The 17,603-nt window shown below is 42.1% G+C and overlaps 1 protein-coding gene across 4 annotated transcripts; it reads left to right on the top strand.

Moving 5' to 3' along the window:
- Positions 1 to 6,263: 6,263 nt before the first annotated feature.
- TEX55 (testis expressed 55) lies at positions 6,264 to 17,014 on the top strand. Of its 4 annotated transcripts, none has more exons than XM_048492385.1 (4): positions 6,264 to 6,384; positions 8,434 to 9,099; positions 12,406 to 12,468; positions 15,342 to 17,014. In XM_048492385.1, the coding sequence occupies exons 2-4, from the start codon at positions 8,545 to 8,547 to the stop codon at positions 15,411 to 15,413; spliced, it is 690 nt and encodes a 229-aa protein (XP_048348342.1). In that variant the 5' UTR covers positions 6,264 to 6,384; positions 8,434 to 8,544; the 3' UTR covers positions 15,414 to 17,014. The 4 variants fall into 4 exon arrangements, with proteins under 4 accessions (XP_048348342.1, XP_048348341.1, XP_048348344.1 ...); XM_048492384.1 differs by having other exon boundaries at positions 6,266 to 6,441; XM_048492387.1 differs by lacking the exon at positions 6,264 to 6,384 and adding an exon at positions 6,462 to 6,543.
- Positions 17,015 to 17,603: the final 589 nt, after the last annotated feature.

Raw genomic sequence — 17,603 nt, 5'->3', positions numbered from 1 at the left:
AGATCCAAAAGCTGAGTGCCAGATTATGAGTTGGGATCCACTATCTCATTTACTCAATCTTGATCCATTCCTCCTTGCTTCAGCCTTTGTCCACATGCATGGTGTTTTCCCATGCAGGTCCTATGATCCCCAATGTAACATTTGTGAGTGGTCAAAGAAAGACCCCTTCCTCCATTTTTGTACCCTGTCCAGTTGCACCTGACTTATTGTGACCCTGTGGAGTTTTCAAGGCAAGAAGACATTCAACGATGGTTTGCCATTGCCTGCCTCTGAATAGCAATCCTGGTATTCCTCAGTTGGTGTCCCATCCACATACTGACTAGGGCCTACACTGCTTTGCTTCTAGGATCTGACAAGATTAGACTCATGTGCCTATCCAGGTCAGCCCTCCAGCTATTAACGCTACTGGGGAAAAGCTGGTTGGATCCAACACAAATCTCCAATTAGTATGTGTGATAGTTACCACAGGTAGGCATTGGCAGAAGTCTTAAAAGAAGCCATTGGGTATATGGGATAGTTGATGGATAAAATTTCTACCAGCTGCCCTGAGGCACTGAGAAAAGGCCTGATTCAAACCTGATTCTCTACCAGCTTGGGTTCTGGCAACATTATACATGCCATTTTCTACATCATGTATATTATATGTGTTGGCAACAGACAGCTATACATCTCATTGTGGTTCCCCATAACATTGTACTTATGGTACACAAGTAAAAGAAGAAGACTGTATGACTTTAACACATTATGACGCACATTGTAGGTTCGTGTCTTGTATTCATTAACATGTACAGCAGCTCTGAGGTGTCCCACTGCACATAGAAATGTTCAGATTAAATGAAAACATCTCCACCTCTTCAGGATGACAAATAAATGCACAAACAGCATTTCCAGTCATGTTTACTGGAAGTGTTTGCACAACAAATATTGCTGAATGACTGTCACTTAATGTTAACTCAGCACTGTCAAATACTCAGGGGAATTCCTCATATATACATTTATGTTGTTGCCATATAAAATAAAATGTAATATCCTGACAGTTTTGTGTGCTAGGTGCTTGATTATAGGAACCACATTTATTTCTGATATAATCTGAAGGGGCAGCCATGTCAGTCATGTGGCACCTTAAAGTACTACCAGGTTTACCATGGCATAAATGCTGTCAGTTTATTGTTGTTTTGTGAGCTCACTTTCTGAACTTCCCAATGTGTTACTCACAGTTAACATTTCAGGTGGGTGGTACATATGCAAGAGTACCTCACACCATGCATCTCAAGCAATGAGTTCTGACTAGGGGTGTGCACCATTCTTTTCCTAGTACTTTTCAGGTTCAGGTTTAACAGATCCAGACATTTTCCAAATAAACAAACTAAAAAAGGCAAACCTACATACCATTATGGATTTTTTTCTGGCTTTTTTCAGAAACTGGCCCCTTCCGCACACGCAAAATAATGCGTTTTCAAACTACTTTCACAACTGTTTGCAAGTGGATTTTGCTATTTTGCACAGCTTCAAAGAGCACTGAAAGCAGTTTGAAAGTGCATAATTCTGCATATGCGGAATGAGCCTGAAAAATGTCAGGTCTATGAAGCCTAATCCCCAAAAAATCAGCCACCTGCTGCCTTCGAGCCTATGTGGACTTTAATTCTGTGCCTACTGCCACTTCCAAGACCCACTTGGACTTTGGAAGTGGGCAGAGCTGAATTCTGGGCCTGGTTGGGTCAATCCTATGTTCAACTCTGTGCTGCCTGCTACCACCAGGCCCATGTGGATTTCTGAAGAGGCAGCAGGCCAGAGCGGAATGCTGGGCCTAGCCAGCAGCAGGTAAGTGAGCAGGGAGAGCAAGGGGAGAAGGGTTCCCTCATCTTTTTTTAATGTGGGGCCAAAGCATCCTGAAAATTGATGGAAAAATTCAGCATTGTTTGGAATCCACCTTCAGATCCCTTAAATTACCACCATTATTTTTAGGAGAACTAGCACCCCCCCCCTTCCCCCAACCACCACAAAACCTTATACCCTGATAAAGTTGTTAATCTTTAAAGTACTTTTTAAATTTCAGATAAATACACTTTATATTGAAGACGCAAGTTTCATTGGGAGTGTGCAGTATTAAAGTATTTGTATTTGTTTCTTTTTTAAAAAGACGAACAGAGAACTGATTGTGATGCACTTCCCATTTCCTAGTTTTTGAAACCTTGCCTGCGGTTCAGAGACAAAAAAGATCTCTTAATGCCCATTTCAATCCTTGTTGTCAACAAAACGTAGCAACAGCAAGTTTTCTATAACTTGGACTGTAGCCTCTAAGATCTCTGCAGTGGAGATGAAATTCTAGAGCTAAGCTAAGCATTATCGTTTTTAAAGAGTTGGGTCTAGGTTTCCCGTACTTCACACTTCACAAGATACTTCATGTACAGCAGCAAAATCAGGGAAATAACTCACCCCCAGCACAATTATCATATGGGAAAACAGCTTGGGAAGGGGAGACAAGAGCCCTTCCTCTCCACATGGTACCATTCTAAGCCCACTTGGACTGTCTTTTTTGTTTTTGTTGAAGAAAACTATTTCCTACAGCTGCTATGTGGCTGTGTGGAACCTGGACCAAACCCTTTAAAAACTGTAATGTTTACTTTGGCACCCAAGCCTAGTTCCAAATAGTCCTAGTTCAAATAGTCCTAGTTCCAAATAGTCTAAATTTGCTGGACAGAAATTTTAGATTTTGCCCAAGTATTTTTTTCAAGTGATAGGGAAATTAATAAATTAATAATTTATTAAATAAATAAATGAATGGAATGTTTATATCCCTCCAATGCTTTGCTACAGATTTATCTTAGGCATCACTTGTTCTGTTTCATAGGTACAAAATTAACCTTAGCTTGTTTCTCAAGATCTTTTGTGAGAATTTATGGAGAGCTGTAATCTGAGATCCCACAAGATCAGACTAGCCTAGTGTCTATGGATTCTTGGAGTCATTTTCAGTTTTTCAGTCTGAGGCACCCATGGATCAAACAAAACTTAAAATTTCTTACCAGTAATGTCTCTCCTTGGGGGCTCAAAGCAGAAGCTTATGTAGCCCATTTTCTTATTGGAATTCAGTATTGACCTGTATCAACTGAACTTCACTCCCATTCTGAACTTATACTACTGCTACCTTGATATTTGATACCCCTCTGCTGTTTTCATCTTTAAAATAGGTTTTAGTCAAATATTTCAATATCCTCTTTATGCTATGGCATGCTGTGTGGTTTTCATTGTTACATTGTTTGGATTTTATTTAGAAACCCCACTGACTATCCTATAGATAGCACAGTTTTTAAATAAATACATAGTATAAATATATGACATTCATATTTTGCCACTTATATTTATTACTGTGTGAAAGGACATACACATCTTCAAATGCTTGGAAACATGTAATCAACATGGAAACATCAGTCTCCCATTCACACTTTTCATCTATAGGTAGCAAAACATGGCAACCACTTGACGTATGAACTGGCTGTAAGCCATAGAATTACTGATGCACCTACATTCCAAACCCCACAAGCAAAAGAACCATTTCAAGCAGAAGCATGAAATCTTGCCCCTCCAGGATGACAGCATTTGTTACAAATGCAAGCTGAGTATTTGCAAGGGAATCAATAACGAGTTCTGGGGTTAGACCATCATTAAGCAACTGGGAAACAGCACGTGGTGAAAAAATATTATTCTGAAACTTGCCTGCTCTTGTTTTCGCAGAACTTTATGAGGTGTACACTTACTTTCTGCTTCATATTTAAAACTGTTTGATGGTCAGCTTCTATTAAAAGAAATACTCCAGCCATTTGTATATTGCTTCTAGGGCTCCAATCCTGAAGATACTTTCCAAGAAGTTAACCCCACTGCATAACATGGGACGTGCTTCTTGAGTAGACACATATAGGATTGCTCCCTAGATCTCTTAGGATGTGGGTGTGTAAAGTGCAATAAAGTTGCAGCCAATTTATGGCAAGCCAAGCAAGGCCTTTCAAGGCAAATGAGATGAGTTTGCCATTGCCTTCCTCCACAGAGTCTTCCTTGGAAACCTCCCTTCAAAGTATTGACTTTTCCTAGTTTCTGAGCTATGATGAGACTGGGCTATAAAATGCTGCCTTCTCTTCCCTCTTACCTGTAAGGCTATGAGAATACTAAGTAAAAGTCTAAAGTAGTAACAAAGCCCAGCTTTCATCATCCTCTCTCTCTCTCTTTTGTTATATTATCACATGGTTTTGTAGTCAATGAGATAACGCTATCCCAATCTTTAAGGACAAAGAAATACATTCTCTAATAAATAAAACATCCCAAGTTTTTAAATCACCATCCCGGATATTACATCTTGAGCCATCTTATCAAAACAACCCTTAAAGAATTATATAAGCTGGTGACAATTATATATATATATATTTAAATCACAACTAATATCAAATTTATAGGGCATTTTAAAAATGTGCAGCTGAACTAACTGCCTTTTCATTTTTACTCTTGTTGATCATTTTACCTATATTCTTTGAGTGATGGAGCATGACATTAATTTGCATTTTCTTGCCATTTTCATAAATTCAATTCAATTTTGTAGCACAGTCCTGTTTTTTTTCCCTTTACCAAATCCCAGAGAATATTGGACATGAATCATCCTTAAAGTCACCTAGTCTAATCTCCAGCAGTGATGCAGAATCCACTGCATTCATAATGTTACCAGGCTATTAGCCTACAATAATCCAGATGAGCTCATTCTGAAATACCATGAACAGGGTTGAGTTCAGGACAAGCATGAAATGATGGGTACAATCCTATGCACATTTACAGCCTACAGTAATCCAGATTATTATGTTCCAAAATCAGTGAAGAGGCTTAGAGGGACCTGCTTCTTTCCTGGTATTTTTTTTTTAAATTTTACACATATAAACAACACATACAGGAAAAAAAGAGAGAAAATTCCAAATCTAATCTCCCCTTCCCCACTATAATAATGATGGTAAAGAAAAAGCACATTTCAAGACATTACTACATACATAAAAGGTGACTTCCAGCTATCTCATCATGGATCCAAACTCAAACCTAGTTTTTTGCTTATAGATGGTATCAGAATTTCTTTCACTTTTAGCCGTTCTTATAAAACTATTTTAGACCAACCCACTGTTTTCATTTAAATCTCAAATCATGCCATAATTTCTCTATTTGTATAAATTTTCAGAAGGTAGTCTGCAAAAGGTTTCCAATCTTTAAGGATATTGTCTATATTCTTGTTTCTTATAAACACGGTCAGCCCTGCCATCTCAGCATATACTGTGACTTTCAAAATCTAGTCTTGGAATTTTATTGTACTTCCATTTGTATAGAGGGACCAATAAAATAGAATGAAACACAATAACTGCTCTTTGCTACCATTGATAAACATATGAATTTATGACATTACAACAGTTATATAAATACCATATTCCTTAAGTTAAATTGTTATTGTGCGTCCCGACCTCAATTCCCTTCAGCTCTTAGTGACATGAGTGAGAATTTCCTGCTAGGGAGCAATAATCGCCTAACATTGTATAACTTGACTGCCCAGAGACACACATTTTCATTGGCAATGCACTGTAATATACTGTGTTGACATGCCAGCAGCTTAAAAGGGTGTGTGAGAGAGAGGCTCCTTCAGCACATGCACTTTCAATCTACTTTGCAGCTGTGCAGAATCCCAAAATCCACTTACAAACAACTGTGAATTGAAAGTGCATTATTCTGTATGTGCGGAAAAGGAGAGACAAGAGAGAAAAATCTCGGGAATAATAATAGTTATAACGATACTGCATCACACAAACGTTATCTTCTGCATCTTCATATCACGAACCTACCTTCAGATCCCAAGTCACCTCTTTACACTGGTGGCAAACTCAATTGGTACGAATTTGAGATTAAAAACTAATGCATATTTTTTATATATATTTAAATGGAGTTTTACCATCTTTGGGATTTTCCTGTACAATACAGAGACTATTAACATACAGACACCAAATAAACAGGTTGCACCCTAACCACGCCCCCGTGCCCACGAGGCGAGTGTTCAAATATGCTGAAAGAACGTTCCGGGGGCACACCAACCAATCAAGCATGGTCTTGCACGTGATTTCATACACTTCCTCCCTAGAATAAAATGCCCATCCAAGGTACCGCTGCCCAGTGCCCAATCACCAGACTCGGAATTGTGTTTTCCCCGCCCCGCTGCCTCCCGGACCTACCCGCAATCACATAAACAGAAAGAAAAAAAAAAGAAGTCGAGCCGGCGAGCAGTTGCCATGGTAACTATGGCGTCCTACCCTTTCCTATCGAATGCGCGAGTCTCCTACGGATCGCGTCGAGAGGCAAAACAGTCTTGGGCAGGTGGGCGATGAAACGCGCGACCAAGAGATGGCGGCGCTCGGGGAGGTGCAGGGGCAGGTGAGGGGATCAGTCGAGATGGAGACCGGGCTTGGAAACCAGGGTGTTTCAGAAGAAACCCTAAACGTCCCTACTAGCCCCAACACTCTCCCCAACCCCGGGGTAGATAGACTTTTGTTTATCCAGGACTAGAATGTGGGAGACTTGGGTTAACAGCTTCTTCCATCAGGTTCTTGGAATGGTCCGTCGCTCTCAGCCGATCCTACCTCACAGGGTTGTTTTGACATAAAATGGAGAAGGTAGAACTCTCTTAGAATTATTTTGCATAGACACCTATTAAGAAACTGTGATTGGAACTCAACAGTTCCATGCACTGCTTGGACTGTAATTTTTTTAATGGGTGCTTCATGAAGATGTTAGTAGCCCAAATATGGGGACAGAATAATAGGAAAAAAATAAAGGGTGCCATTTTGAGAAGTTTGCATGTCTTTTTGGCAAATCAGCATCATGTGACTTGACAGCACAGTCCTCCTTTTCTTCTCCACATATCTGAGGGAAGCAGGTGCCAAGATCATTTCAGGTACAGATTAGCTCTCAGAGTTTGGCTGGGGAAGAAAGGACTAGTGTGATTTGGTGGTTAGTGAGCTGGTCTAGGATCTGGGATAAACAGGTTTTAATCCGACCCTACTAAGTATGATATATGCCAAACAGATGCTGTGCCATTGAGTCATGACCCCACTCCTAAATATATTTGAAACTGCCCTATACTGAATCAAACCTTTGGTCTGCTCTGGTCAGTGTTGTCTATTCGGGCTTCAGGTCTCAAGCAGAGGTCTTTCACATCATCAGCTACTGGATCCTTATAACTGGAGATGCCAGGGATTGAATTTGGGACCTTCTACATGCCAAACTGAACCTTGCTGGGTGAACCTGGACCAGTCACACTCTCTCAGCCTCACCTTACAAGATTGTTGTGCAGATAAAATGGAGGGGAAATAATTATTTTATAAGGTGCTCTGCGACCTTATTGGAGAGAATCATGGAATCATAGAGAACATAAGGGCCATCAAGTCCAACTCCCTGCCATGGAGGAATACGCAACCAATATCTAAATAAATAGAATCACTGAGTTCATCAGTAGTGCTGAAACAACCCCTGTCATTATTCTCATACCCATTAATTTTGTTCTAGGGGGATCTGTGGCTCTGCTTGGCATGTAGAGGGTTTCTGATTCAATGCCTGGCATCTCCAGTTAAAAATCTCTGTCAGAGATCCTTGAGAGCTGCCGTCTATCTGAGTAGACAGTGCTGACCTGTATGGGCCAAGGATTTTCGTATCAGGCAACTTCATGTATTGAATTCCCATTCTAGGGTTTGATTTTGGCACATGTTGTGGGTTCCATGCCAGCATACAGCCCCTGAGCTTATGAAATAAGGCAATTTCCCAGTTTTGCAAGCAATTGTTCTAGAACCAATCATATTTAAGATTAATGTATAAAAATAATATCTTGGACCTGGTCAAAGATCTCCACTGATGGAAAGATTTCTCTGCAGCCTCCTGCTGCAGACAAAGATGCCCCAGAAATCCTCCTCCTCCAAGGAGATGGAGAATTCTCAAAGATAGCATGATGTTTGGACTTTATCTGGCTGTCTGACTGGCCTATGAATAAACATTGTTTCTGTAAATATTTTACAAAATGACCTGGCCAATCTTGCAAAAATAGTCAGATTGCAAACATTTTTCACCTTCCCAATGGGAAAAAAATTAGAATCTTGCAATCTTATTAAGGGTAGAAAATAAAAGTATGAAAGTATTAGCATGCAACCTGGCCACATGTGTTCCAGTGAAACAACTAACACTATCACAGCTAGACACATGGATAGATAGGTGGAAAGTATGAAGAGGGCAGGGAGGAGGCCCATGGTCCTTCTACCTTCTTACAGTGGGCAGCAGCTCTAGATTAATGCAAATCCCTGCATCACATGAAGTTAAGGACCATTCATGTGTTCACTGTAGCTAATTTACATCTTTCTTCTTTGCTGTATTTTGCAGCTACTCTCTGGAAGAGTTCTGATCGCAGAAATTCAGGCAAACTCTGAATTGCCAGTATGCACGTTTGAACCATTTGTGGCTATGTCCTGAATACTCACTGTGGGGTTGCCCATGGACCAGTCAGCAGAAACTACTGACCCAGCAACTAAAGATGAGACTGCTGTTGCTGGGACTCCAGATAGGTCACGTCCTAGTTCTGTGGAAAAGATTGAAAATGTGCTTATTCAGTCTTCAACTGAATATCGAAATAGTCTTCCGGTAACTACAGTCCGATCCAAACATGGAGTTGAGGTTGCTCAATTATCAGAACTGCAGTCTGCTTCCAATGAATCACAGGTTATTTCGGATCAAGATTCAGAAGCACAGGGTGTTTCAGATCAAGCATCAGAACCTCAGGATGTTTTGGATCAAGTATCAGAACCACCGACTGCTCTAGATCAAGCAGCAGAACCACAGGCTACTCCAGATCAAGCATCAGAATCACAGAATGCTTCAGGTCAAGAATCAGAACCACAGGATGCTTTGGGTCAAGCGTCAGAACCACAGGCTACATGTTCAGTGATCCAGTCTTCAGAGACTGTGGAGACCATGCCTGAAGTGTATCTAGATCCCTTTGAGGTCTCCCTTAGATATATGGAAAAGCATAGCATTCTGCAGATATTTCAGGTGAACTTCCTCTCTTATACCTTTTCTCATAGCTCTTTTAAGTGGACATGGCCATTTGCAAGGGCAATGTGAGCTAGTTCTAGTTCTGCTTCCTCTCCAACAAGTCCCATTTTAGACACTGATTTCTGGGAACTCAGAGTTCAGGCAGCACCAGGCAAAACTCTCTTGTGGGAACATCCACTCTTGTATCCAAGCCCCAGGGATAAGGGAATTGGCAAAAAGGGGATTCAGGGTCTCACTCTGGCAGCTCTATGCCTAGACAAGGTGACCAGATGATAAAAGGACCTACTTTTGAAACCAGGTAATTGGAGTGAGGTCCACCCATCTGTTCCTAGCCCATTTGTAGGATTTGTCGTAGTATGGAAGGCAGCCGGAGAGCAATGCTTGAGTGAGGGTTCCCCGCCCCATAGGGGGGCCTGGAATACTGATGATCGTGCAGATGACACTTTTGGTGTGCCACGGACATGATTTGATTTCAAATACAGTGGCTTCTGTACTGGAATCTACTTATAAAACGGGTGGTTAAAAGAATCTGATTGCAGAGAGAGAAGACTGCGAGGGGAAAAAGTGAGCAGAGTACAGGGTTGCCAACAACCTGGAGAAAATACCTGAAGGCGGCATAAGAACATAAGAAGAGCCCTGCTGGATCAGACCAGTGTTCCACTTAGTTCAGTATCCTGTCCGACACATTGGCCAATCAATTCCTCTGGAGATCCAACAGCAGGGCATACAGGCCAAGGCCTTCCCTTGAGGTTGCTTCCTAGTACTAGGACTCAGAAGTTTTCTCCCCCTGAATGTGGAGTTTCCCTTTAGTCACCATGTCAAGTAGCCACTGATAGTTCTCCACGAGTCTGTCTCATCCCCTTTTAAATCCATCTATGCCTGTGGCCATCACTATCTCCTCTGACCACGAATTCTACATTTTAATCATTTACTGTGTGAAAAGGTGTCTCCTTTTGACCATCCCATCAGCTTTGTTGAATGCCTTAAAAGACAATTAAAAATATAAAAACTATGTATGAAAGGCCTTCATGAGTAAAAATGGCAAAAGGTAGCTTGTAGAAGAAGAAGAGTTGGATTTACATCCCCCCTTTCTTGTAAGGAGACTCAAAGGGGCTTACAAACTCCTTTCCCTTCCCTGCTCACAACAAACACCCTGTGAGGTGGGTGGGGCTGAGAAAGCTCAGAAGAACTGACTAGCCCAAGGTCACCCAGCTGGCATGTGTTGGAGTGTACAGGCTAATCTGAATTCCCCAGATAAGCCTCCACAGCTCAGGCGGCAGAGCGGGGAATCAAACCCGGTCCCTCCAGATTAGAGTACACCTGTTCTTAACCACTACTACGTTTAACTTTTAGCATAAACTACTTTTAACTACTTTTAACTTTTAGCATACCGTATATACTTGTGTATAAGTCGACCCGCATATAAGTCGAGGCACCTAATTTTACCACCAGAAACTGGGAAAATTTATTGACTCGTGTATAAGTCGAGAGTGGAAATGCAGCAGATACTGGTAAATTTCAAAAATAAAAATAGATACCAATAAAATTACATTAATTGAGGCATCAGTAGGTTAAATGTTTTTGAATATTTATTTCTAAGAAAAACAGTAAACTAGCTCTGTAAGCCCTGATTCTCCCTTTAAATCCACTCAGAAGGGGGGCGATTTAAAGGGAGAATCTCAGGAAAATTTGAGGGTGCCTCTCAGGGGAGGAATGTTTATGTTAGCAGTACCAACATTTCAGAGTATCTTTAGGAGACCCTCCTGATGATACCAGCCAGGTTTGGTGAAGTTTGGTTCAGGGTCCATAACTTTGGACACTCAAAAGGGTAGCCCCATCTACTATTAGCTTCCATTGGAAACAATGGCGGATGGGGCACCCCCTTTGGGGGTCCATAACTTTTGACCCCCTGAACCAAACTTCACCAAACCTGGCTGGTATCAGGAGTGTCACCTGATGATACCCTGAAATTTTGGTGCCACTAGCCTAAAAACTGCGCCCCCTGGCGGCCGACAAAGTAAAAACTCTAAAATATTTTTTAAAATACACCTCACTTGTGTACAAGTCAAGGGGGGCTGCCAAGGCAACTGGGTTCTGCAAGATTCGAGTATAAGTCGAGGAGGGCTCTTTCAGCACAAAAAATGTGCTGAAAAAGTAGACTTATATTTGAGTATATACAATACTAACTAGAGTATCTTTTGCAAGGGGTTGGGGCTCAGTGGTAGAACATTTGCTTGGCGGGCAGAAGGTCCCTCCCACGTTTAATCCCTGGCATCTCCAGTTAAAAGGGATCAAGCAGGAGGCAATGTGAAACACCTTAACGTGAGACAGCCTGGAGAGCTGCTGCCAGCCTGAGCAGAAAATCCTGACTTGATGGACCAAAGGTCTGATTCAGTATGAGGCAGTTTCATGTGTGTGTGTTCAAGGCTACTATTCCCTCTACCATATTTTAGGACTGTTAGAGATGCATAGTGTCTCCTCCCCAAATGATAATTCCCATGATTCCCTTCGTAGTGGGAAAGACTGAGCTCTGAACGTACCGTTTAGATGTGCTCGAACTGGTAAGTATATGTTATTTAAATTCCAAGTTGCAGTTGTGTTTTGAAGGGCATCATATGAGGTCGTCATTTTACCCTTTCTTTGCACGAGTGGGTACCATCAGTCATTCTCTGTGCAATGGCAAGTCACGCCTACCATTTGGAATTTCATATATTTCAGTCTAAACTCTGATTTAAATAACCATATATAGATGTACAAAAGACAAGCTGTCCTCGCCTTTGGCAGTAGACTTTGGTACTCTTTCCGTTCTCGCTTTCAGGGGAGAAATGTAATCCCTCATCATCCCTCATCCCCCACACGGGCCAGGACTTTTACAGCCCTGGCCCCGGCCTGGTGGAACGCTCTCCCTCCAGCTGTCCGGGCCCTGCGGGACCTTAAGGAGTTCCGCGGGGCCTGTAAGACAGAGCTGTTCCGCCGGGCTTTCGGAGGACCCAGCCGCTAATAGTGCCCCGTCTGTGGCCCTCAACACCTGGGCCACGATTCCATCACTGAGACTCGCCATGCCTCCCTTCATCGTGGGGAGGGAGGGATTTTATGCTGTTGAAACGCTGGACGCCACCTTACATCTTGGATTTTAATTTAATTTAATTTAATTTATATTTAAACTTGGATCGCTGCTTTTAAATGTTATTAATTATACTGTTTTTAAATGTTGTACACCGCCCAGAGCCCTCCGCGGATGGGGCGGTATAAAAATCCAATAAAATAAATAAATAAATAAATAAATAAATCTGTTTCAATTAGGACATCACAGAAAACTTGGTGTACGAGAAGCCGGATGACCCTTTACAGTTCATGTTGGAACAGGTACGTGAGCTTGCCGGGGCACTGAGGTTTATATGGCACTCAGCCTCTCTAAGCAAGCCGAGAGGGAACCGAAGCTGTGAATATATTTTTACAATTGTAGGCTGGGATATTTAAAAAAATTGGTGGTTTCATATGCTTCTGATACCACCAATTTTTGTATAAGATCTCAATTGTATATTGCAAGGGAAAGACACAGACTGATGGAAGAGATGGTAGAAATATTGCACGCCTCTCATTTTAAGGGGAGGGTCTTTCTTTTAAATCACCAGCAAATGTTGGTCATTGAGACGGGGTGGAGAAACAGCTTCAAGGGAGAGGGCATTCTAATAGAAAGACTCAGCCATGGAAAATGCATGGAAAATGCATGCTAACAGGAGGGAACAGGTGGAAATCATGGTCTTAAAAAGATTGGTGGGGAGATGAGCAAAGAGCATACAATAGCCTCATGGGATTAACGGAACTAGGAAACTAGAGGGTTGTGGGTTTTCCGGGTTGTATGGCCGTGTTCCAGTAGCATTTTCTCCTGACGTTTCTCCTGACGTTTCACCTGCATCTGTGGCTGGCATCTTCAGAGGATCTGATGGTAGTAAAGTAAGTGGAGTGTATATACCTGTGGAATGTCCAGGGTGGGAGAAAGAACCATTTACATTGGTTAAAAGTGTGAAGGGTGCAATTTGCAAGCCTAATTTGCATGTGTTCAGTGGAATACGCCAATTTTAGCACATGTATGTAATATTGAAGTTGCATAATCAATTAGTGAGAGCATCTGCATAGCAGTTGCCTGACATTGTAATCCATTTAATTGTTTCCTGCAGGGAGACACCCTGTGTCTGGGTGGTGTTCACTAACCATTGTCTTGATTCTAGTGTTTTTAAGTACTGGTAGCCAAATTTTGTTCATTTTAAAAGTTTCTTCCTTTCTGTTCAAATGGTCCATGTGCTTGTGGATTTCAGTGAGTTCTCTGTGTAGTCTGACTGTCACAATTCAAATGGTTCTTTCTCCCGCCCTGGACATTCCACAGATATATATACTGCACTTGCTTTACTACCATCAGATCCTCTGAAGATGCCAGCCACAGATGCAGGAGAAATGCTTCTGGAACACGGAGATGCAGGAGAAAATGCTTCTGGAACACGGCCATACAGCTCAGAAAACCCACAACGCTCTAGTGATTCTGGCTGTGAAAGCCTTCGGCAATCCATAGAACTAGGAAAGTTAATTCGACTTTATTTTATTCGACTTCTACCCTGCCCTTTCCCAGCACAACCAGAGCAGCTAGCAACAATATAAATTATCAGTTTATCAACATTAAGTGCATACACCATAAATACATACATATTAATCATAATCAACCAACTTCCCTGGAGTTTCTCTTCCAACCTGTCTTAATAACCAGCAGCCAAACTTCTGTTTCAACAAGCCATCCAAGGGCATACTTGCTAATACAAATGGAGAAAGCTGACAGGAAGAAAATTGATTTGTAATGTTCTAGATCAAATCACACCTGAATTTTTCCTAGAAGCTAAACTATCATATTTTGGTCACATTATGAGAAAACAAGACTCACTGGGAAAGACAATGATGCTAGGAAAAATAGAAGGCAGCAGGAAAAGAGGAAGATCCCTCATGAGAAGAAGAAGAGCTTGGATTTATACCTCACTTTCTCTCCTGTAAGGAGACTCAAAGGGGCTTACAATCTCCTTTCCCTTCCCCCCCCCCCCTCAAACACCCTGTGAGGTGGGTGGAACTGAGAGAACTCCAAAGAACCTGTGACTAGCCCAAGGTCACCCAGATGGCATGTGTTGGAGTGCACAAGCTAATCTGGTTCACTGGATAAGCCTCCACAGCTCAAGCAGCAGAGCGGAGAATCAAACCTGGTTCTCCAGATTAGAGTGCACCTGCTCTTAACCACAACACCAATCAAGGAACAATGGCCTTCAGTCTGCAAGACCTGAGCAAGGCTGTTAGTGATAGGAGATTTTGGAAGTCATTAATGTATAGGATTGCCGTAGGTTGGAAGCAACTTCACATCACTTAACACACACACGCAGGAGGGCCAATTGTAGTACTTTCTTCTGATGCTGTGCATACACAGGGCTACAAGGCAGTCACGTGTGATAGCTGCACCTCAGGACATGTGGCAAAAGAGATTCTTCCAGCGTCTCCCAAAATAGGAGGGAAATAGACATCCCAGCTCACTGCCACCAGGAAGCAGATTTCAGGCAAGAGCCAGATCCCAATCTACCCTCCAGCTGCAGTGTCAGACTCCCACAATTAATTGACATTAATTTGCATACATCGCATCGAACTATAAGTCATGGCAGTGAATTGTACCTTTTCTTAGGTCTGGGAGAAAATAGTGTATTGATTCAACTCCCATAATCAGCAGTCATTTGTTTTAATGAGTTCACATCCCACCAGTGGGCATGCAACTGTCACGCTCAAGCAGACAAAAGACATGCTGCTGGTGTGGCCAAGCCCGTTCCTGCTGTACAGGTGGGAGGTGTGATTGAGGCATGTTAAAGGGCTGTTAATGTGCAGTAAGGGCAGTGGTTCTCAACCTTCCTAATGCCGCGACCTTTTATTACAGTTCCTCATGTTGTGGTGACCCCCAACCCTAACATTTATTCATTTTACACATGGAGAACACTGATGCAGAGAGTCTTAGGCGACCCCTGTGAAAGGGTCGTTCAACCTCCAAAGGGGTCCCGACTCCCAGGTTGAGAACCACTGAGTAAGGGGCTACTGCACTCCAAGCCACAGGGAAAACGAGACCTCATCCTATCATTAGTTTTCGAATTTTTCCATAGCTGCTGTGATGGATCTACAATGACCGACTGAATGTAAAGGGATTTTTTTGTGCTGCCTTTTAGGTTCAGAGTAAGATAAAGCAAAGACAGGAAGAAGATGAAGGACCAAGCAGTGAAATGAAAGACTCCACATGACAAGAGACTCTCCGGATTCCACCAGTGCCCCACCCTGACAGCTTCGACATATTCCAATACCGCCCCCATGCAAATTTTCTCCTGTGCAAATTCTGTCACTTTGGACAGCGTCAGTGGCACCTGACTTCGCGATTTCTTCCCCAGTGGGTGCTGTGCTGAGTTATTTGGGAGCAGAGGCAATAAACAGTTTCTTAGCAGCACAGATGGTTGCATGCCTTGCAGGAAGTGCAGCGGATTCAGTCAGCACAGCTTGGTGGACTGGCCCATTCAGATGGGGATTCACATGTTGGATGCTCTTCTATGAGGTGGGAAACCCCTTCTACGTACACAAAAAGCTAACAGGATTCCAGTATGGCGGGGGAACAGTTTATGTTCAAGAGCTTTCAAGTATAATCAGCCATTGCATAGAATAGAAGGACAGTCCGAGGAAATTTGCATCCTGTGCTCTTGATGGATACATAGAACAGCCATAACATTTAGAAGGAAATTGTTTCAAGACTGTTTTGTAACACTTCAGCAATAAGACTTCCTGACATCCAGTCTGATCTAAATCATACTGCAATATAATAGAACTCTGTTGATTTTAGTTACAGGTTTTTTGTTTAACTGGCATATGAATTGGATGGGATGACTAGCTTTGCTATTATTATGAAAAGCTTTAAGAGGCTGTTGTGGGTTTGGGGGGCTGTGTGGCCGTGGTTTGGAATTTACTTGGTCACACAGCCTGGAAAACCCAGAACAGTTAGTAAATTTGGGCCATGAAACCCTTCAATAATACATTGAAGCTTTAGTAGTTTAAAATCTGACTTTAATTCTATGCTTATCTAGAATTCTGCTTCTTAAAAAAAGTATTTAGGTTTCTGATTGGCTCTGGTATGTACAAGTGTAAATAGAAAGAAGTGTGTATATCTGTCTGCTGCCCTACCATGAAATGGTTAAACCCAGTTTGTAGCTTTCCCCGCCCATTTAAGAGATGTCCTGAAGGGTGAGGTAATCTATTGATCCTTTAGAACATAGGTGTCAAACTCGCGGCCCTCCAGATGTCATGGACTACAGTTCCCATCATCCCCTGCCAGCATGATGCTGGCAGGGGATGATGGGAACTGTAGTCAATAACATCTGGAGGGCCGCGAGTTTGACACCTGTGCTTAAGAATATGTGAGTCCAGGTGGGGAAAATAACCAGCAAACCAATTTTTCTTGGGTTTTTTAAACAAATTCCACAATTTTCAGACTGATTCAAAATTTCAAATAGGTCTCACATTTATATAATCTATCTAAGCCTTTTGAAACACATTTAAATTCAAAATACTTTTTAGTCACTTTGGGCTTCACTTGCCAGTACTTTTGCTGATAGTACTTTTTCCTATGTTTACACAATACGTAGAGATCAAATACTATCATAATTTGGGGTGGGGGTAGAGGGTGGTTAGGCCAAGAAATAGTTGCTGGGTATTTTTTTTCCCCCTCTGAAATGTTTCATGGAATTTAAAGAAGGCTCTAGCTCTCTGAACAAAACTGCATTACCACCAGTGTACAGCCACAGATCATGTGCATATAAAAGCTTTGATTCTAGTGAATAAATTTCATTTGCTAACGTAATCTGCTGTGTGTTATTCACTTGATGGAACGTCTGGTTTGAGGGCAGTACACCTTTTGTATCTTTCTGTTGGGACGCTGCTGCCTGGGTATTCAAGTCTAGATTCTGGTTTTGTTTGTTTAGTTTTCTTTGTGGCTTTAGATATTTCAGATTTTTTTAGGGTTTCAATCCATAACATTTCTACACAGCTCAAAGCCCCAGTATAATAAGAGGCAATGCAGGTGTGACATCTTCTGCCTCTATCCTCCCCAGTCTTGTTGTATCCGCCCTCTTTCATCATACTACCTGTTTGCCGCTGCAAGGTGAGGGGGGATGGATAACCACTGAATTGTCTCCCATTTCATCAGGGGTTTCAAAAGTACAGAGGCATTCTCTGAGGTGAAACCTGGCATTGATTAAAAACTCCAGGATGTGACGGCAACATTCACCAGCAGTATCTCCTGTATCAAAGCTGAAACTGCTGTTCTCTCCCAGTGCAGTGGGGTGGCAGCAAGAAGAGTCCCTCCTGCTTCACTGGACAGTAAAATAAAGTGGCAGAGGAGCCTTGCAAGATGCAGAGTGAGAAGTCCTGTCAGTGCTCAGTGTCTTGCT

The sequence above is a fragment of the Sphaerodactylus townsendi genome, linkage group LG04 (genome assembly GCF_021028975.2).
Source record: "Sphaerodactylus townsendi isolate TG3544 linkage group LG04, MPM_Stown_v2.3, whole genome shotgun sequence".
NCBI classification, from domain to species: Eukaryota; Metazoa; Chordata; class Lepidosauria; order Squamata; family Sphaerodactylidae; genus Sphaerodactylus; species Sphaerodactylus townsendi.
The sequence above is the reverse complement of the archived record's forward strand: the minus strand, read 5'-3'. Positions and strand labels throughout refer to the sequence as shown.